The 22,018-nt window shown below is 41.1% G+C and overlaps 1 protein-coding gene across 6 annotated transcripts in view; it reads left to right on the top strand.

Moving 5' to 3' along the window:
- FAM81A (family with sequence similarity 81 member A) overlaps positions 1–19,898 on the top strand; it is a 125,018-nt gene extending 105,120 nt beyond the window's left edge. For 5 of the 6 annotated variants that reach the window (XM_049706019.1, XM_049706021.1, XM_033437051.2 and 2 more), the window contains exons 5-9: positions 3,307–3,436; positions 5,301–5,407; positions 11,802–11,937; positions 13,511–13,706; positions 17,184–19,483. In XM_049706019.1, coding sequence (XP_049561976.1) covers positions 3,307–3,436; positions 5,301–5,407; positions 11,802–11,937; positions 13,511–13,706; positions 17,184–17,308 — 694 coding nt within the window. In that variant the 3' untranslated portion in view covers positions 17,309–19,483. Of the gene's footprint in view, positions 1–3,306; positions 3,437–5,300; positions 5,408–11,801; positions 11,938–13,510; positions 13,707–17,183; positions 19,484–19,828 lie in introns of those variants that run through there. The other variant, XM_049706020.1, reaches the window with a different exon arrangement.
- Positions 19,899–22,018: the final 2,120 nt, after the last annotated feature.

Below are 22,018 nucleotides of genomic sequence, written 5' to 3'. Positions count from 1 at the left end.
GTGGCATGTAACAATATAGTTGAATCTTAGCAATAAGTGAAAACAATAAGTATCAAAATATTACATATGACATAATGGCTTTTTAAAAGTTGAATTCAACTAATGCACACATAACATACTTTCAAGAAATATATATATATGTATGTATATATGTATATATACACACACATGCATACGTGTGTGTATGTGTGCAATATAGTCTTAAAAGGAGAACAAGGGAATGATGACAGGATTCAGAATAGGAGCAGTTATTAAAAAGTAATTAACTGGGGCTTCCCTGGTGGTGCAGTGGTTGAGAGTCCGCCTGCCGATGCAGGGGACGCGGGTTCATGCCCCGGTCTGGGAAGATCCCACATGCCGCGGAGCGGCTAGGCCTGTGAGCCATGGCCGCTGAGCCTGCGCGTCCGGAGCCTGTGCTCCGCGACGGGAGAGGCCACAACAGTGAGAGGCCCGCATACAGCAAATAATAATAATAATAATAATAATAATTAACTGAATGAAGTGAGCCATGCATGGACTAATGATGAGAACGTGTCATGAAACAAGGATTAAGAGATTAATGATAATAAATAGTAATAATAATAAATGTTTATTATAAGAAGTTCAGTAAAAGAGAAATATGGGGCATCCTGAAAGTGTGTACTTGCTGTACCCGATCTACTCTGGGGGCTCCAGGAAGGCTTCCATAAGGAAGTGACTTGTGTGCTTAGCTTGAGGGATGAATAGTAACTAAGCAGGTGAAAAGGGCAGGGAAGAACACTGCAGACGGAGAGAACAGCCTGCATCAAGGCCTTGAAGTGGGAAGGAGTGACATAAGTTCAAAGTCCTGAAGTGTAATCAGTGTGGCTGAGGGCAGAGGAAAAACGGGGACAGAATATAGGAGATGATGCAGGGAGGTAAGTGGGTTGGGACCAACTCTTTCTGAGCGTTTTAAAGGATTTTTGTTTTATCCTAAAACAGGAAATTGTTCAAGGAATTTATACAGAATTTAATTAGTTTGATTTTTCTTTGCTCACACTTTTGTTTCTTTGGGGTTAATTCCTAGATTGAAAGGTACATAGAAATATATTCATGTTTCAAGATTTGGGGTATATACTGCCAAGTTGCCCTCAAGAAAGCTTATAAAATATACTTTTCCACCTACAGTGTGTGATATAGCATGATTGTACAAATGCCAGCATTGAGCATTAAACATTAAAAAAGATTTCCAGTATAGAAGGATAGTGACATAATTGTTGCTTTGTGTCTATTTTATTATGAACATTGAAATTTAGAAAGTGCATATATGCAGTTTGTCAGATTGTGTTTTAAAATATTAAAAAATATTTTAGTCAATATTAAACATTTTTTTTTCCTAATACTTTTTTTTTCTGTTACTTCCAAAAAGGACTATAGCATTTTAGCCAAATGATTAAGCTAAACAAGAGAAAATGTGATTCAATACCAAGTAAGGACTCAAGAAGTTTGGAATAATTGAACTGGTAGCTTACTTTCTTCAGAGTCTACAAACCAATAAATTTTCCAAAAATTTTCTCAGTTTGCTCACTGTTGTTTCTTACATCCTACTCCTTCTCTCTGGGTGTTCTTTTCTTCTTACTGAAGTCTATTATTTAATGACTTTTTCAGTATGGCTGTGTGGGTGATACATTTCTTAATCTTTGTATGTCTAAAACTGTATTTTGTACTTATTCTTGCATGATAGGTTGTTTCCGCTCAATCCTTAGAAGCTGTTTCTCCAACATCTTATGATATTTTTTGTCTTCTGATATCTACTGTCTTCTGATATCACTTGTGTGCTGTCAATCTTACAGTCAGTCAAAAAAGTCATTTTGTCTGTAGTCTCTGGTAGCTTTTAAAATCTTTATCTTTATCATGGGTTATCTGAATTTCACCATGCTCTATTTTTACTTATGCCACTTTGTATTCATTGAATACTTTAAAACACATGTCTTTTTTCAGTTTTAGAAAGTTGTCAGCACTCACACCTCAAATATTGCTTTTTTGCCATTCTCTCCATTTTTTCTTTTGGGACTTCTCAACCTCCCTTTGACTTACGTTAGCATCTCCTTATTTGTCCTCCATCTTTCTTAACTATTTTTTCATGTTTTGAATCTCTGTCTGTCTTTGCTGCATTCTGAGTGAGCTCCTTGCTACTATCTTCTAATTCACTGATTTTATCTTCAATCATGTCCAGTCATGTTTGTCAGCTCTATTAAGAAAACTGTTTAGCTTATTTCTAGGATTTCTCATTTTTTTCTCTTAACCCCTTATTCTTTTTTCATCTTTGCTTTTTAAAAATAGTTTAGAGTTCTCTTGATGGATGTGAATCTATCTTTGATTGTGGAGTACTTTAAACATTTGTATTTTAAGCTCATCTGATCCCAGGCCATACATGTGAGTTGAAGGAAACTGGCAGTAGGAAGAGTAGAGGCCACAGGAGTCTGGGCTCCTGTAATTTACTTATGCCTTTAGGACTGTTAAGCCTGACGTCTGTATATCCCTTTCCCTCCAAGACGGAGTGCTGCCCATATGCCCACTTCTATGGCTTGGTGTTCATGATGGGCTGCCCAGATTGCATGGTCACTCAGTGACTCCTGCTTAGGCATGCAGTCTCTACTGGAGCCCAGTAGCAAGCTGGCTGCTCCTTCTCAAAGCAGGAATGATTGTGTTGGAACAGGGCATGACTTTGCTCTCAATTCCTAGGGGGTCATTCTGTGACTCTGCTGTTAGTGTTTGACAGAGGCTTCATAACCCAGCTTATCTGCCGCAAATACTTTGGGCGCCTTTGGAACTGCCAAGTTGTAAGGCTCAAGGGCAGAGCAGCTGGGACCAGCTGTAGAGCCTTCTGCTCTGGACCACACTTAAAGCATACAGCCTTACAGGTGGTTTGGTAAAAGGTTAGGAATAGTACTTTCAAATGTGGTAGAAGTTGCCTCCAAAATCCAAAGAGGCCCCGAACCTGGGAGGGCGGAAGTGGTGCTACAGAGCGACAGACCACATCTGGCTCACTGTGTAAGCTTGTTGTAATTGGGCTCTCACTGCATATTCAGTTTTGTACTCGTGAGCCTTGTAGAGGCTTTGTTGCTTTGATGGTTACATCTCTAGTCTTATTAAGCAACATCCCTGTGGTTTAACTTAAAAACCGTAATGAGAGCAGCTCTCCGCATTCATTCAGAATTCTGTTAAAAGGCATGATTCATAGTGCAGTTTCTTCGAGTGCGGTCGTGCACTTTATAGTGTGTAAGGATGCTTTAGCGCGTGTTTGAAGACTTTGATAAGAATTATCTTTGTCGTTTGCCCGGATAGATGTGACGCCAGCATAGCCAGACTCTCTGCTGAGCACAAAACGACCTACGAGGGGCTCCAGCACTTGAACAAAGAGCAGCAGGCTGCCAAGCTGATCTTGGAAACGAAAATCAAAGATGCAGAGGGACAGGTATGACCTGTTTCAGGTACCTTTGTGAAAGTGAGTATTTGTTCTTATCGAACAATAACGTGGTGTTGATTATTTCCTGCCTGAGAAACTAGGTAGGGCACCCAGCATAAGCATCCCTTTTCTTCTTCCTCCTTCTGTTTCACTGGAGTGGCCCTTTGTGAGTATGTGACCAAAATGCCAAGATTTTTCAGTACAGTCCTAATTTTAAAGATTCTTTCCCCTCCTTCTTCAAACAATTAACATGTTCCAAAACTTCTAAATTATATCTCCAAAACTATCTCTTACACAGGTAAGTGATCAAAGCATTGTTTTACAGGGCACTCATCCCAGTTGGGGCTCAGGAAATAGATACTTTATTCATGAGACTTATGGACTGCCTCATCACATAGTTTGTATGTGGGAAAAGATTAAAACAAAGCTAGAGAGTAGGCTGGCTAATAAATTTCAGAGTATTCCACCTTGCAATTCACAGATTAATTTCTCAAAGCAAAACTCTTGGCATTTCAGTTTTTTTTTGGCTTCTTAGAAGTTCCCCTTTGCCATAATGGGGCCTATCTTCTAGGACTTTCCCTACAGTGTCGGCCTTACTTGCTATTCTTCATTTAAAGAGAGACTGTTCAGTAAAATGGGGTATCTAGTCAATTTACTGGGTTAAACATACTTGTGTGCTAGCTACCTCTGATAAGGATCTAAAGCTACTTATGTAAAAAATAGTTATTATAAAACCTTGAAAAAAAGAATAAAATGAAATAAGTCCAATAATTTTCTCTAAAGAAATGTGAGGACAGAATTATTAGATCAGAAAATAGATGCTAAGGAAATACTAAGCTTTCTAGTAGCCAAACCGAGTAAAAAACATATAGAAATCCATAAGAAGAGACATAATTTTTCTTTGTTTCGGATCTGATGAATACCTATTCTGTGAATCTCGAATTAAGGAACATTGAACATCAGAATTTTTGCAGAAAATAAAGGCATTTCATAAAGGGCTAGTTTTATATCATTCAATACATTTTAGTAAAAAGACAAGGGAAATGGATAGGTAGTGGGACAAAGGAGTGAGAGGGGTTATAGTTTAAAAATTATATATTCTGGTAACTTAACTTGATACGGAGGTAAATCTGGGACCTTGATGGAATCTGTAAGTGATAAGAATTCCATTCTGTGATTAGCAACCACACTAATGGTAGAAATTTCAAGGTAAAAATGACTTACATTTTATGCCAGCAGGGGGAAGTAGTGCTCCTGGGCAGAGGCTGGGCTTGCTCATCAGAGACCTGTAGTTAAGTGCTCAGTGCATGATGAATATTTTGGCAGTGCTACTGGTCTGATTTTTTTTTTTTTTTTGGCTGTGCCATGCAGCTTGTGGGATTTCAGTTCCCTGACCAGAGAATGAAACTGGGCCACGGCAGTGAAAGCCCAGAATCCTAACCACTAGACCACCAGGGAACTCCTCTGGTCTTGATGTATTTATTTATTTATTTTCGGCATGTGGGCCTCTCACTGTTGTGGCCTCTCCCATTGCGGAGCACAGGCTCCGGATGCGCAGGCTCAGCGGCCATGGCTCACGGGCCCAGCCACTCCGCGGCATGCGGGATCTTCCCAGACCGGGGCATGAACCCGTGTCCCCGGCATCGGCAGGCGGACTCTCAACCACTGCGCCACCAGGGAAGCCCCTGGTCTTGATTTTTGATGGGTGTGTATAAAAGAAAATGGAAGTGGAGAGATGAGGTGATTTCCTAAATGAATTTATGAAATTAGATTGAATTTAATGCCATTGACGAGAATACAGCTCACTAATGTTTTCTGAAATTCCTTCTGAAAAGGTTTGATATGACATTTACAAGCGAAGTTTCTTTTCCAGATTTCTCAGCTTTTGAACAGAGTGGACTTGTCGATATCCGAGCAAAGCACCAAACTGAAGATGTCCCACAGAGACAGTAACCACCAGCTTCAGCTTTTGGACAATAAGTGAGTAATCAACTTAGAAACATCTGTTTTGGTTGAAGTTCTTCATGAGCTTACTCAATACTGTAATTTTTTCCCTTTTGGTTTTTATTTATTGCACAAGCAAAGTGAAAACCATAATGGAAGTTCACGGGAAAATTTCCTCGTAGCCTGTTGCCACTTTACCTTCCTAATTATTGTTTTTAGTGATTGGATAATAACCCATCTGTTTATCCAACATATATTTCTTGAATATGGCCTAGGTGCTGAGGATCCAGTAATGAAGAAAAACAGGCTCTGTTCTTATCCTTGCGGAGTTGATAGTCTAGCGAGCTGATGAGGATTAATTGAATAATGACCTAAATATAGCACACTAAATATGGTGCATGCTATATTATCACTAATGGTGATAAGTGCTTTGAAGGAAAGATACGTGGTTGTGGTACTCTGAATAATGGTTCCTCCAAATATCGCCACGTTCTAATCCGTGTGAATATTATATGGCAAACAGGGACTTTGCAAATGTGATTAGGTTAAAGATCTTAAGATGAGTAGATGATACAGTGTTATCTATGTAAACCCGATGTAATAGTCCCTAGAGTCCCTATAAGAGGGAGGCAGGAGGGTCAGAATCGTGAGAGAAGGCCATGTGACAACAGAAGCGGAGATTGGAGTGTGATGTGCTATGAAGGTGGGGGAGGGGGCCATCAGCCATGGAAGACAGGCGGCCACTAGGGGCTTAAAAAGGCAAGGAAACTGTTCTCCCCTCAGAGCCTCCAGAAAGGACCACGTCTGCTCCACTGAAAACTGATTTCAGACTTCTGGCCTTCAGAACCAAAAGGGAATGACTGTGTTGTTTTAAGCCACCATGTGTGTGATGACGTGTCACAGTAGCCGTGGGAAGCTAATAGGGTGGTGCTGTGAGAATGAGTAACAGAAGCCTGGTTGTGGGACCTTCCGGAGGAGGCGATGTTGGTAGTGAGAGCTGAAGCACGAATGGCATTCACGAGGAAAAGAGTGAGGTGAAGACAGAGGAGATGGAATAGCCCGTCGCGGGAGGAATGTGACGTGAGGGAAACTGCAGGGTGCAGAGGGGGCTGAACAGAGCGTGCTGGTGGGGAATGAGGCTGGAGAGGAGGTGGGCCAGCATGCAGGGCCCTGTAGACCGTGTTCAGGACATCTTGTTTCTTTCCCTGGAGCAATAAGGAGCCGTTGGAGGATTTTAAGCAGATAGGGTGATGTAGTCAGATGTATATGTTAGTTTTTGAAAATGGCCTTGATCGCAGTTGGAAGATGGATCACAGGGGCTGAAGCAGAGATGGGGACGTCGGCTGGGGGCGGGCATTGTTGCAGTCGTCTAGGTGAGAGAGGTCTGCACCTAGGGGCTGCTGAGCTGTCTAGTTAAGGACCGTCTGATGTGTTATACTTTGCATTGTGTTTTAGTGACACTTTAAACTGGACTTGCCCCCACTGAAACTCATCTGCTGCTCTTCTGCTCAATCACAGAACCATACACTTTTCCCTGTCATGAATCTTCATGAGCTTGGCATTTTCCTGCCAAAGCAGAGCCAGTAGTGACCATAGATGTGTATGTGTGTGTTTGTTTGTGTATTTGACTTATTATATTTTTTTCAAGATGACTTCAGTATGGAACTTGTTAGAGGCTTGTGGAAGTTTTAAATTTATTATTCTCCTGGTTCTTGTATCTCATTCTCTCCATGCTTAATGCCATTTTAGGGTTATGGCTGATTTAACAGGAATTCTCTTATGAAAACCATGTTTCCTTTCCTCTAATTATCTGTATTATATCATTACTGAGTTATGTCACTCTTTCTCATACATTCTGCAGTCTTGCCAAGTACAGAAAGATCTCCCATCCCCTTCCTTCCATCGCACAGGAAGAAAATAAACATCTTAGTATTTTTTCTTCCTTAGTAGATATTATTAGCGGTCATGAACATCTTTCTTTTTCTTCCTACAATTTAAAGTCCAGAAGTCTAGACACAAAGGCTGTTCACAGAGGTAAGGGGACCAAGCCTGGGGCCTGTGTAAGGTAGAAGGACAGATTAGAGACCCAAAAGGTAAAACCCTGGTTGGATGAACTAGGAGAAAAAAAAAAATATTCCACAGAGACATCATAAGGAAACTTTCCTGTCGAAATCTTGATTCTGGGTAGAAGGGTAAAAGGCATTCCTTGAAAATTCAGGACCACAGTACAACTTCTACGTGGATTTAGAGTTAGAATTCACGTTACCCAAGCACCTTGAAGAAACCAGAATAAGTAATTTATCTTAGAATGATCTTGATTTGGTAGTGGCCCGAGATGCCTGGCAGAAACAAATACAAATACTCAGTCTTCAAGTCTTCCCACAGACATGAAATTCTAAGGAACGTGAATGTACAGTCAGAAATTGTAGGCCAGGGGAGCTAAGATCCCACATGTCTCGCGGCCAAAAAACCAAAACATAAAACAGAAGCAATATTGCCAAATTCAGTAAAGACTTTAAAAATGGTCCACATCAGAAATTGTAGACCAACACAAGGAAAAAAAATCACATAAGTAATAGAGTGAGAAGAAACAACAATAAGCAGAATCAGACTTCTAAATACTGCATATATAGGAGTTCTTGGATAAAGTGATGTGTGTGTATATACGTATGTATGTGTATGTGTGGGTATTCACACACATACACATTTTGAAGGTACAACTAAGGAATAAAAGCTTACCAAAAATGAACAGTCAGGGGAATTCCCTGGCTGTCCAGTGGTTAGGGCTCTGTGCTCTCACTGCTGAGGGCCTGGGTTCAAGCCCTGGTCGGGGAACTAAAATCCCACCAGTGACATGGTGTGGCCAGAAAAAAACCCAACAGAATTGACCAACAGCCAAATTGAGCTTCTAGAAAATATAATCATTGAAAATAAAGTGTAACTTCTTGCCTCCCCTGACCCGGGAGCCTGAACAGTGACCCAGATGGCCTTGGAGTCCAGCTTATAACCCCAGAAGTGGAGCCCAGCCCATGGCCCCACTTGACTGCCGAGCAGAGCCTTGGGCTTTGCCCAAGCAAGGAACCCAACCAACAACCCCTCCTAAAAGCAGAACATACCCAGTGACCTTCCCTGACTAGGGAGCCCAGAGAGCAGCCCCACTCAGCCACAGAGCACAGCCTGCAGCTCCACCTGACTGCAGGGTACAGCTGGTGGCCCTGCCTGACCAGGGATCCCGGCCAGTGACCTTACTCATCAGGGGTGCACAACCAGCAGCCTGCCCAGTTGTGGAGCCTCAGGCCCCATCACAGAGTCATCAACCAGCACCAGCACTATGCTAGGGAACACAGTGACCCCACCAGACCAGAGGGAACTGCAGAGTCCAGCTGGTGGCTCCATTTGACTGTGCAACCCAGCTAGCAGCCCTGCCTTCCGTGGGAGCCCAGCCAGTAGGATCACCTGACCATAGAGCCCAGCCGGCAGTCCCCCACCACTCACACCTCAGCCCTTCCCAACTAGAGACCTAACAGACATATATAGAGCACTCCATCCAACAGCTGCAGAATATACATTCTTTTTTTTTTTTTTTTTTTTAAAGGCAAGGGAGGGGGCATTATTTTATTTTATTTTATTTATTTATTTTAATTTTATTTATTTATGGCTGTGTTGGGTCTTTGTTTCTGTGCGAGGGCTTTCTCTAGTTGCGGCAAGTGGGGGCCACTCCTCATCGCGGTGCGCGGGCCTCTCACTATCGCGGCCTCTCTTGCTGCAGAGCACAGGCTCCAGACGCACAGGCTCAGTAATTGTGGCTCACGGGGCTAGTTGCTCCGCGGCATATGGGATCTTCCCAGACCAGGGCTTGAACCCATGTCCCCTGCATTGGCAGGCAGATTCTCAACCACTGCGCCACCAGGGAAGCCCCAGAATATACATTCTTAAGTGCACACAGAACATTCTCAGGATCATATGTTAGGTGACAAAACAAGTCTTAACAAATTAAAGAAGAGTGAAATCATGTTAAGTACCTTTTCAAACCAAAATGGTATGCAACTAAAAATTAACGACAAGAGTAAATTTGGAAAATTCACACATATGTGAAAATTAAAGAACACACCCCTGAACAACCAGTGGGTCAAAGAAGATCAAAAGGGAAATTCGAAAAATCTTGAAACAAATGAAAATGGAAACACAACATACCAAAACTTATGGGATGCCACAAAGGCAGTTCTATGAAGAAAAAAGAAAGACCTTGAGTAAACAACCTACCTTTATACCTCAAGGAATTAGAAAAAGAAGAATAAACTAAGCCCAAAGATAGCAGAAGGAAGGAAATGATAAAGATTAGGCCAGAAATAAATGAATTAGAGAATAGGAAATAACAGAAAAACAACTGGGGGAAAAATCAGTAAAACTAATTGGTAAGCCAAATAGACAAAACTTTAGCTAGACTAACCGAGACAAAAAGAAAGAGGACTCAAATAAATAAAATTATAAATGAAAGAGGAGATACTCTAACTGATAACACAGAAATACAGAGGATCATAAGAGACTACTATGCACAGTCATATGCCAACAAATTGGATAACTTAGAAGACATGAATAAATTCCTGAAACAACCTACTAAGACTGAATCATGAAGAAATAGAAAATCTGAACAGACCAATGATGAGAAAGAAGATTAAATCAGTAATCAAAAACCTCTCAACAAAGAAAAGTCCAGGACCAGATAGCTTTGTGAGTGAATTCTAACAAACATTTAAAGAAGAATTAATGCCAGTCATCCTCAAACTCTTCCAAAAAGTTGGAGAGAACCCTTCCAAACTCATTTTATGAGACCAGTATTACTCTGATACCAAAACCAGATAGACATTACAAGAAAAGAAAATTACTGGCCAATATCCCTGATGAACATAGATGCAAAAATCTCAAAATGCTAAGAAACCAATTCAACAGCACATTAAAAGAATCATACACCATGATCAACTGGGATTTATCCCTGGGATGCAAGGATGTTTCAATGTACACAAATCAATCAGTGTGATACATCACATTAACAGAATGAAGGATAAAAATCATTCAATCATCTCAATAGATGTGGAAAAAGCATTTGACAAAATTCAACATCATAATAAAGACTCTCAACAATTTGGGTATAGATAGAATGTATCTCAACATAATAAAGTCCACACATGACAAGCCCACAGCTAATCTAATACTCAACGATGAAATTTTGAAAGCTTTTTCTCTAAGATCAGAAACAAGACAAGGATGCCCACTCTCACCAGTTCTGTTCAACATAGTGCTGGAACTCTTGGCCAGAGCAATTAGGCAAGAAAAAGAAATGAAAGGCATTCAAATCGGAAAAGAAGAAGCAAAATTATCCCTGCTTGCAGATGATACGATCTTACAGAGAAAACTCTAAGGACTCCATCAAAGAACTATTAGAATAAATGAATTCAGTAAAGCTGCTGTGCTCCATGGTCAGTCTCCCAGGTTAGGTGGGGCTCCATAGTTGGGCAGGACTGCTGGCTTGGCTTCCTGCCCAGGTAAGGCTGAGAAGCTTTGTTTTTGATGATATGACCAGGAAGTTTACTTATCACTTCCTCACGTGTCCCATTGCCTGGCTTAGCCATAGGGCCACACGTAGCTGCCAGGGAGGCTGAGAAGTGTAGTTTTGACTAGGTAGCCGTGGATCCAGTTCACATTTGAGGGTTTCTTAATAGGGAAGAAGAGGAGAACAGATACTGCAGAGAATTGGGGGCTTCTACCACAGTGGGTGTTCATTTTATTATTATTATTAAGTCACATATATCCTTGTGTACTTTTATTACTTTCATAATAAAAATAAAAGGGGAGGCAGCAAGTGTGGGGTGTTATTTTAAGGTATGTGGAAAGGGAGAGTTATATAGGAATAGAAGTTGGGGGTTGTTTTTTTTTTAATCTTCTGTTTGGTTTAAATTAAGATATATATCTGTATGGGGCAAGAGCAATTTGGAGAACATTAGAGAGATAGGGAGCCAGGCTCCAGTCCTGGGAGATAAGAGAGAGAAGCAGGAAGAGTCCAGGGCAAGAGGCGAGCCTGGAGGGGAGCCAGGCTACTGTGTCCTTTGAGCCAAGAGCACCCTGGACCCTCTGAACTGCAAAGATTAGTACGTAGCGTGGCTCTCTGTCACTGTGTGACACCTTGGTGTCCACACTGTCAGCTCTGCACAGGTGGGAGTATTATTAGGTGCTTTTCTGTTATATCCTCCTTCTCTCCTCCCTTCCCAATGTAGCGCTAAGTGCAATTCTAAGAAAAAGGTAAGCATGTAATTCTGAGTGAGCTGAATTTAAAGCTGATATATTTCTGAGAGATTTGATAGTCAGAGACTGAGACTGTTTGATGTCATATTAAAATGGTTTTATGACTAACTTGCTAACTTCCTTATTTTAGATTTAAAGGTACAATTGAGGAACTCAGTAACCAGATTTTATCTGCACGGAATTGGTTGCAACAGGAACAAGAACGGATGGAAAAAGAACTTTTACAGAAAATCGATCAGCTTTCCTTTGTTGTTAAGGAAAACAGTGTAGGTGTTGATGTTCAGCCATAAACATAGTAAAGTTATTCGGTGGGACCTGCAATGTTTGAATAATACCTCGTAACTTATCATTGATTTATTTAGCACCACATTAAGCTGTTACAGTTGTTTCTTACCTTAGAATCTCTTTCCATGGTTCATATTGACTCTTTGTGTTTGTTATAGAGAGACAGAGCACTTTGACTTGTTTTGGTTAACAAAGACCAAGTAGAAATTTTCAGTGCTTTCAGCTAAGATGAAGCAAATCCAGACCTTAATGAACCAAATTGTCCAGCTGCATTTACAATTACATACTTCATTTAGTTTGTTTTAATTCTGCAATCTGGTAGAAACAGTGTTGACTAGATTTCTCCCTCCAGGTCCCTCCTTCAAACTATAAACCCAGTATGACGTGTCACAGTGCAAGATCTGAACAGAATCCAGTTTTCTTTTCCATGTTCCTTCTCATTTTACCCCACTCTCCTGCAGAACTAAGGTTTGCAGAACTACTCAAAAATCATATCAAGGAAGCCTTGCATATATAGTATTCAATGTCAGTACTTGGCAAGCAGTTGTTTTTTGGTTTGGTTATCTAGCCTGACCATCTCCCTCTCCCTTCTCTTTTCTTTCACGGCTTCCTCCCCTTGGACTTTGATGGAGCATAAGTGACTGGTGTAGATTGCATCTCTGGCTCTGCTCTCTCTCGATGCTGAGCTGTTGAATTGCAGACTGTGCACTGAACACGTCAAGAGAGTTTTGTTATGCTGTAGCCCCCTTACAGCTTGATGTTTGTAGTCTTGGCCTCTAAAGCTTGCCTGCAGACCCAGATTCTCATAAGAACCAAGCATAGTGGAGAGGAAAGGAAAGAAAATATTCTGTTTCAAATAGTTCTTTACATGTCTCCATATTTTTATCAGATCTCCTGATTTACCTAGATTCATAATAATACATTTGTAGGCTTCTAGGTCTTTGGAGCACTATTTTTACATCTAGATAGGCTTAATAACTAACAATAAACTCCAGGATAATGGTGACTTTAATATGATAGAAGCTTATCTATATTTCACATAAAAGAAGTCTGGGTGTAGGAATCACAGGGCTAATGTGGTAGCTTGTCAGTCCTCAGTGACCCATGATCTTTCTGGTTTAACTCTCTGCCAGTCCTAGAGAGTGACCCTTGTACTCATGGTTCAAGATGGCCGCTAGAGCTCCAGCCATCACCTCTTAGTTCCAAGAACAGAAGAAAGAAAGAAGAGGCAAGGATATGCCTCAGCTATTTTTTAACTTTTCCTGGAAGTTGCCACATACGTTTGTACTTATATCTCATTAGCCAGAACTCAATCATAGGGCCACAGCAAACTCAGGAGACAATAGAAAAGGTAGTCTTTACTCTGGGTGACCTTATAGCCAGCTGAAAATCAGGGCTCTGTTATGGAAGAGGGGGAGAATGGATACTGGGGTGAGCACCAAGCAACCTTTGCAATTCTGTTCCCTGCAGATTGTTCTTAAATGGTATTATGACTGATGCGAATGCATCGGACTCTTTGGAGTAATCGAGTGCCATTCTTATCGTGGATCTCAGGGAGCCAGTGAAAGGGACATGGAGAAGAAGCTCAGCCAGATGTCAGCCAGACTGGACAGAATAGAAGAGAGTCAAAAGAAGAATCTGGAGGTGCAGAGGACAAAACAAGAAGAGGAGAAGGTGCATGGGCGAATCAGCAAGCTTGAGTTACAGATGACCGAGGACATGAAGGAAATGAAAGCAGAAGTTGATGCGGGTAGGCCAAAAAGAAAACAGTTCTCTGGGTCATTTTCTGTTTGATCTAAAAGCCAGTGAATTAATATTACCCTACAACTACCACCAACCTGGCTGATGAAGTGTCCTTAGGTGATTTTCTAAGTAGCTGTGGTATATTGAACGAAAATGTTGCTTCGTAGCCAAGGACATGAAGACAGACCTCGAGAGACAGGCAAACAAACCCAAAATCGCTTAGCTTGCAACTCATGTACATTTTCTTTAGTGTCACCTGCAGATTCTCTTCTGATCAAAGCCAAGGTCAATATGCCTCAGAAATAAGCATATATCTTTTTTTTTTAGGCTTAAATACTTTCTTTATTCTGTATTTACTAAATGTGTCTCCCATGCTTATTTGATCCATTATATAATCTAGCAACAAAGAACTAGAGAATATATAGGGAGTGAGACAAAATGAAATCTTAACAAAATTAAAGAGGATATTTTTATTCTTTAAGATTAAATACTATTAAAACTAAAATGCATTGCTTTCTTCTCTGTTAAAAGCATTTTATATGTATCTATATAAAGCATGTATCTTTGAGGGGCCTTTGAAGGCTTATTTTATACTGCTGGCAATATCCCACCGTGGCAATGAATGATTTTCCTCTGCTCAAAAGTCCACAGGGCCCATGCCTCCACACTTGTTTAGAAGACAGTGTTAGAGATGATTTTAAGTTCTGAAGTGCTGCCAGGTAAAGGAGGGATTCGATTTATCCTCTGAACTCAGGAATACAGAACTGGGACCAATAACTGGAAGTTACCTGAAGACAGACTTTAACTCAGTATGAAGCAGAAGTATCTACAGTTAACAGTCTGAGAAAGACACGGGTGCATTGTGAGCCTCAGAGCTCTTTACTGAAAGTATTTAAGTGAAGACTTGTTGACCATGGTCAGGAAAGAGAAGACAGACGGGTAGTGTGGGAAGGGGAACTATATTATCTCCTGATTCCTTCCAGTTTTCTGGTTCTGTGAATTTTCTTCATGGAATTGTCCTATTTTGGCCACATGGAAATAAAAGTAGTTAGTTATCCCAAGAATAATTTTGTTGTAACCACCACAAGGTTACTATTTAATTTAAGGAGAAGCTGCCATTAAATTTATGAATTTTAGAACTTGTGAAGATAAAAATGAATTTTCTTTCTTGGTCTTTTGGTCTTTTGGGTAGAATATGGTAGATGAATATTTTATTGATGATTAACTTTGCATCATTTGCTGAGTGGATTTATTGTCAGCTGTCCAACATATCACTGAGGTTGTGAATAGTTAGTACCTAAGAAGAAATGCATAGGAGCCTTTTAAAAATTAAAAATATTGACTTTTTCTTGTTACGAAAACAAACTTCTTAGTGGAAAATCATAAAGCACACAAAAAAAATAAACCCTCCTATTACCTAGAGTTCTTTTTTATGTATATTATCTTTCTATACATACAGGATATATATATATATATATATATATGCTTTTCCAAATACAGGCTCATGCAATACATGCTGAATTGTAACCTACTCTTTTATTTAGTAATATGTTGTATCTTTTCATTCAGTAAGGACATTATTTTTTAAAAAACTCACTCATTTTTTATTATTAATATTATTATTATTATTATTTTGGCTGCACCACGTGGCTTGCGGGATCTTTAGTTCCCTGACCAGGATTGAACCCAGGCCCTCGGCAGCGAAAGTATTGAATCCTAACCACTGGACCACCAGGGAATTCCCAACAAAATTATTTTTAATAAGGAGTTTTTATACTTCTTTTTCATGAATTGTTACATAAAGAAAATTTTCTGAGAGAAAACTCTAAATATGCTAATGAAGACAAGATGTTTTTGACACTTATTTTAAAAACCAATAGGGGACTTCCCTGGTGGAGCAGTGGTTAAGAATCCACCTGCCAATGCAGGGGACATGGATGGGTTCGATCCCTGGTCCAGGAAGATCCCACATGCCGCGGAGCAACTAAGCCCGTGCGCCACAACTACTGAGCCTGCACTCTAGAGCCCGTAAGCCACAACTACGGAGCCCGTGAGCCACAACTGAAGCCTGTGCACCTAGAGCCCATGCTCCGCAACAAGAGAAGCCATTGCAATGAGAAGCCGCGCACCGCAACGAACAGTAGCCCCTGCTCACCGCAACTAGAGAAAGCCCATGCGCAGCAACGAAGACCCAAAGAAGCCAAAAATAAATTAATTAATTTTTAAAAAACCAATACGAATATAGAATAATACAAAATTACCTTTTGATTGGGAATTTTTAGCTTTTTATTTTGAAATAATTTCAAATTTAGTAAAACCATTAAGACTAGTCCAAAAATTATACATCTTTCACTTAGATTCACCAATTGTTAACACTTTTGAAATTTGCTTAATGTGTGAGTGTGTGTATGAATATAAGTTTTTTTCCTAAATCTTCTGGGAGTAAGTTGCAGAAGCCAGAATACCCTTTTACCCCTATATTATTTCAATGTATATACCCTAAGAACAAGGACATTCTCTTAAGTAACTATGGTACAGTGTAATATTGATGAAACATTTTTCTTTTTTTTTTTTTAAGGAATTTTGCCTTTTAAAAAAAAATTTTATTTATTTATTTATTTATTTTTGCTGTGTTGGGTCTTTGTTTCTGTGCGAGGGCTTTCTCTAGTTGCGGCAAGCAGGGGCCACTCCTCATCGCGGTGCGCGGGCCTCTCACTATCGCGGGCTCTCTTGTTGCGGAGCAGAGGCTCCAGACGCGCAGGCTCAGTCGTTGTGGCTCACGGGGCCAGTTGCTCCGCGGCATGTGGGATCCTCCCAGACCAGGGCTCGAACCCGTGTCCCCTGCATCGGCAGGCAGATTCTCAACCACTGCGCCACCAGGGAAGCCCTGATGAAACATTTTTCAATACTCAATTGTCAAGTTTCACCATTGTTTCCTTTACAGCAGACCTTCCCCAATCCAGGTTCTAATCCAGAATCACATATCATATTTAGTTACCATGTTTCTTTATTTAGTCTCCTTTAATCTAGGTCAGTTCCACAGTAGTGTTGTCATCATTAAAGAGCACAAGCCAGCACTTTGTGGAGGGTCCCACAGTTTGGATCTGTTTGCTTCCTTTTAATTAGATTCAGGGTGTGCATTTTGAACAGAAATGCCACAGAAGTGATGTGTCCTTCCCAGGGTTTTCTTATCGAGGATACATGATGTTGGTTCCTCCCAGTGTTGGTGAAGTTAGCTTTGATCTTGGTTAAAGTGGTGTCTGTCAGATTTCTCCACTGTAATATTTCCTTTTTCCCTTTGTATCTATCTGTAGGGAGATACTCTGAAACTAGGTAACTATCCTGTTTCCCATCAAACTATTATTCCAGTAGTTTTAGTATCTATTGATATCTTTTGCCCAGATCAATTATTACTATCTGCTGTAGATTTGATCCAGACTTGTTTTTTAATATTGACTCCTATGAAATTTACCTCTTCTTAAAGGGTTTACAGCCATCTATGAAAGCATAGGATCCCTCAGGCAAGTTCTCGAAGCCAAGATGAAGCTGGACAAGGACCAGCTACAGAAGCAAATCCAACAGATGCAGAAGCCGGAAGCTCCAATGTGAAGGGACTTGGGACATGAACCTCAAAGGTGGTTTTGCCAGTGGGGCCGGGAACTGGATACCTCTGTAGCCAGGCTGTACCTGCATTCAGGATTGTTCTCTTCATGGCGTGCATGTGCCGAGAAATGTGTTTTCATGGTTCTAAATGTTTACCTGGAGTCTTGAAAACACTCTCTTTAAAAGTATTACATACAGTTTTTACCACTTTATTCCACTTCTCTAAATTCAATGGAATATCCTGCCCTCCCTGGATTTTGAAAGGCTTTTATCCCTTTCATTTTATGAATGAGAAAAGACTTAACAATTTTCCTTCGATGCTTGATGCTCTAGCCAAGACTTTACTCTTGAAAAATGTCGTGGTGATTTTTTTAAATTAAGAAGATAATGAATTATCACAGGAATGTGTTGTTCCTCACCCTAAATTAAGAGAATGTCCTGATAGATTAGAATTCAACCCTTGAGTCCATATTTGGATTTTATTATTGTTGTCTGTGCATTTCTTATATTGGTATTTTCTTGTAAATCTGTCTTTTGTAGGGGGAGGGGATTTAACATTTGGGGAAAAACCCTACCATTTATGCAGTGAAAATATTTTAAAAATTGATAACTGCCATATAGATTACAAATTAAAATGGAAACTTAAGACAATTATCTAGATAATGCAAGGCACAATTATCTACATCGACCACCTAGTTATACCAGGTTTTAATATTGAAAACCTTTTTCAGTTATCCACCGCCTGTATAGTGATAGCCATATATTCAATAACGGAATGGCGGTTAATAGCCTGTTTATTACACAATTAGTTGTTCATTAATCGTAATGGGATGTGAAAATTTTTCAGGCTCTTTGATCTCCTCTCTAAATTTTTCCAAAATTGACACAAAGTGCTAGGGTTTATATACACTTATTGTAACTATATTCTTGTGCCTTGGTTTTATCACGTCAGTGCACTCTACCCTATAACAGTTTTGCGGACAAAATAGAAGGCACGATAATACATCAGAATTATGATGTAAAAGTGGGATCCTATGTATTTTTTAAATGCTCTTAAGAATTTTATCACTGTTAAGATGTTAATCATTCACTATCAGTAACGGAACAGATATTCATACTTTTGTATGGCCAGAGAATCAAATTGATATTGCATTTATAACAATGTTAAGAAACGTTCATTTTGAGCAACTTCATAGATGACGGGTGTTTTATTTTCAATCGCTATATTTGATTAGTCATTGAAAATGGGCGCCAGTGCTATTCGTTCACCTGTGTCTGTAAAAGCTAATAGTGAGACACACGCCATTCTAAACTACGAGGGTGGCCAGGAAAAAGAAAACAGGGATACTTTGAAAAATTGAAAAACTTTTTTTTTGTTTGCCTAGGACTCAGGAAAATTAAAGCATTTTCTATTTTAGAAGAAATCGTAACTGAAATCTCTAACTGGCTATTACTGTTCACCCATAGAAATTATGCTGCTGAAGTACATAATAGTTTACCCTCAATGGCTTGACAAATTTTTTTTTTAACTTGGACCTGAGAAGTCACGTAAGGAATATGTCATCCAACATATATTTCCTTATTTTGTCACAAATCTTTGCATCTCTATATAGGAAGACTATGTCCACTTAGTGAAAAAACAAAAAGGTTAATGCTCTTCCGCAATCAGAAAGTGAGTTTCTTTTTGTGATAGAGTAGCCGTGTCTAGTACAGTTCTCCTGGCTTCAGCACAAACCACAGCACCGAGAGCCACGGCCCCTCCAGCGTCTCTCTCCTCTGCGGGCCCCGAGGAGGAAGAGTCAGCACGTGTCACACCTGGGAAGAGGGGGACAGAGGACACCAGCTGGACTCAGGTCAAGGGGTGACGTGAGTGGGTGATGCTTCTAATGCTGCCACCACCACGTCACGAGTTCTGGCGGGGGTTCTCCACCCTGGCTGCAAGTTGGAATCACCTGGGCAGTTCAAAAAGCTACCAGCGCCCAGACTGCGCCCCCAGACCAACTAAGTCAGAACCTCTGGGAGGGGATGCAGGCGGCCGCACACGTCAGAGGCCCCTGGGTGACTCACGTGTTGTGAGCCCCGAGCTCCAACGTCCTCTTATCACCAAAGTTTAAATGAGAATCAGCTTCCCTGTAGTTTCCTTTATCAGAAATTTGCAATAAAAAGAATAAAACTTCCAAATCAGTGTGGCGTATGATTTTTAAACTTTTAGACTTTTAGTGTGAGGTGAAATTTAATTAGGTAAAATACCATAGGAAATCTCCTCTTACTTTTCTGGGGAAACCTTTTGGTGGTTGAAATAAAGTGCTCTGAGTCCTGGCAGACCTGCTGGTAAGTGGAAAGTCATGGGGAGCTGCTCCATCCTTGGGTCTCCAGCTACGGGTGTCTTCTCGGCTCTGGAATAACCACAGCTAGCAGTTCCTAGCGTGTGCTGTGTGCCCATGCTACGACCTTGGTGGATGTTCACTCATTTCATTATAACAACAACGAGTTGAGTTAAATACTGTTTGTTTCCCCATTTTACAGATGAGAAAACTGAGTCATGTAAAGGTGAAGCAGCTTGCCCCAAATCCTGCAGCGGGTAAGTGGGAGGCATGATCAAACCTGGCAGCTTACTTCCACAGTCTGGGCACCTACCCTACCGTACCCTACCTCTAAAGATAACAGCCTTGCCTAACTTTTTTTTTTTTTTTGGCCACGCCATGCTGCATGCGGGATCTTAGTTCCCCGACCAGGGATCAAACCCGAGTCCCCTGCATTGGGAGCACAGAGTCCTAACCACTGGACCACCAGGGAAGTCCCCAGCCTTGCTTCCCACATAACTTGGACTTGCCAGGCCACTGACTCCAGCCCCATCTCTGCATGACCTTACGGTTCTGCCATCTGAGTCGCTGTGCATTTTAATGCCCCAATTCCAAATATCAAAGAGAGGCAATCTTATTAGCTTTGCTTGGGTCAGATGTCTTCCTCTGGTTGTATCAGTGAAGGTGAGGTAGTTGATGCCGCAGGACTGTAAGATCATAGGCATTTCATCCCCTGTCCTTGGCTGTCCGAGGTAGTGGACTGTGGCTCTGTGCATTGGGAGATGGGTTGTGTTGGGTGAGTACAGAGCAGAATAGAAAGGCAGCGCCCTCTGAATTGTGGTCATCCCACTAGGCTTTCAGCCTAAAAAAAAAAAAAATCACAAACCACTCAGGACATCCTGGAAACTCAATGGTAACTCTGTGGAGTTTTTCTGTCACTGCTGTGTGACCTTGGGTAGTTCTTAACCTCTCTGAGTCTCATTTTTCTTATCTGCAGAATAGAGATTAAAATAATTTAAAAGAGGGAGCTGGTTCATCGTTTTCAAAATACTGAAGTAATTTATGCAATACGTATTAGGTATCAGATGGTGAAAAATGGGGCCTGGGGAGGGCAGAAAATATATGGGGGGTCCATGTTTCGGTCCAAAGTGTCCCAGTATCTGCGGGGACTGTGTATGGGCAGTGATTAACCTCCGAAGAAAGTGATAGCCCAGCCTGAGACAGAGAAGAGCAGTAGAGCCCGTATGAAGAAATAAGCAGATGGGACCATCATGGAGATAATCCCTGAATGAGGGGAAGGGCTGGGTAGATCCTCAAGCTAGTTGGTCTCATCTGTGGAGCAGGTGTGGCTTCCCCAGGAGCATTGAGAGGGTTGTGATGGGTGGGATCAGAGCTGGGGAAGGACAGACTCCACATCAGGAAGGGTAAAGATAGATACGGAGGTTGAGGATGCAGAGCCCGGAGCTCAAGTTGGGAATTGAGATGCAGAACCATGGGGGCTGAACCCAAATGGCTGGCTGGCATTTGAGGCTTTTTTATATAGAGACTGGAAGACTCAGTGTGTGGCTGGGCTGGATGACAAAAGGTGTGCATCAGAAGCAGACAATCGTCAGCGCTGTGCTAAGGAAAAACTGCCAGGTGAATTCAGTATCCCTTCGAATAGCAGCAGTACCGTATAATTACACGTAGGATAATGTGCAGAAGGTTGTGTTTCTCGTGCTGAATTTTGGGTCCAGTTAATGTCAAAAACATTTTTTGTCATCCGTAGAAATCGAGAGTTAAAGGACTTTTCTAGGTATCCTTTTATATAGGTACTTGCACTGCAGATCCACCTATTAGAGTCAAAATACTGGCTGTGGTAGGCAGTATGGAACATGTCTCCCAATGATCCCTACCTGCTGGCATTCACCCCTTGTGCGATCCCCTCCCCTGGAGTATGGCCTGGACTTGTTAACGCACTTCTCATGAATAGAATATGGCAGACGTGGTGGCTTGTCACTCCTGAGGTTAGGTTATAAAAGGATTCCCCCCGACCCCCGTCTTACCCCTTGTGCTGTGGAGGCAAGCTGTCCTGTTGTAAGTAGCCTCGTGGACAGGGCCGTGTGGTATAGTCAAGAACTGAGGCCTTCAGTCCAATAGCCTGAAATGAACCGACACTTTCCAGCCATCATGTGAGTGAACTGAAGTGAATCCCCTCACCCCAAAGAAACGAAAGAAGGAACCTGGACCGTTGTATACCTGTGTTCATAGCAGCATTGTTTACAACAGTCAAAAGGTGGAAGCAGCCCAAGTGTCCACTGATAGTTGAATAGATATGCAAAACATTGTGTATGCACACAGTGGAATACTATTCAGCCATAAAAAGGAAGGCACTTCTGACACATGCTACTACATGGACATTATGCTCAGTGCA

This window comes from Orcinus orca, chromosome 2, assembly GCF_937001465.1.
Source record: "Orcinus orca chromosome 2, mOrcOrc1.1, whole genome shotgun sequence".
Classification (NCBI taxonomy): domain Eukaryota; kingdom Metazoa; phylum Chordata; class Mammalia; order Artiodactyla; family Delphinidae; genus Orcinus; species Orcinus orca.
Note: the sequence above shows the minus strand (reverse complement) of the source record. Positions and strands in the feature narration are given on the sequence as shown.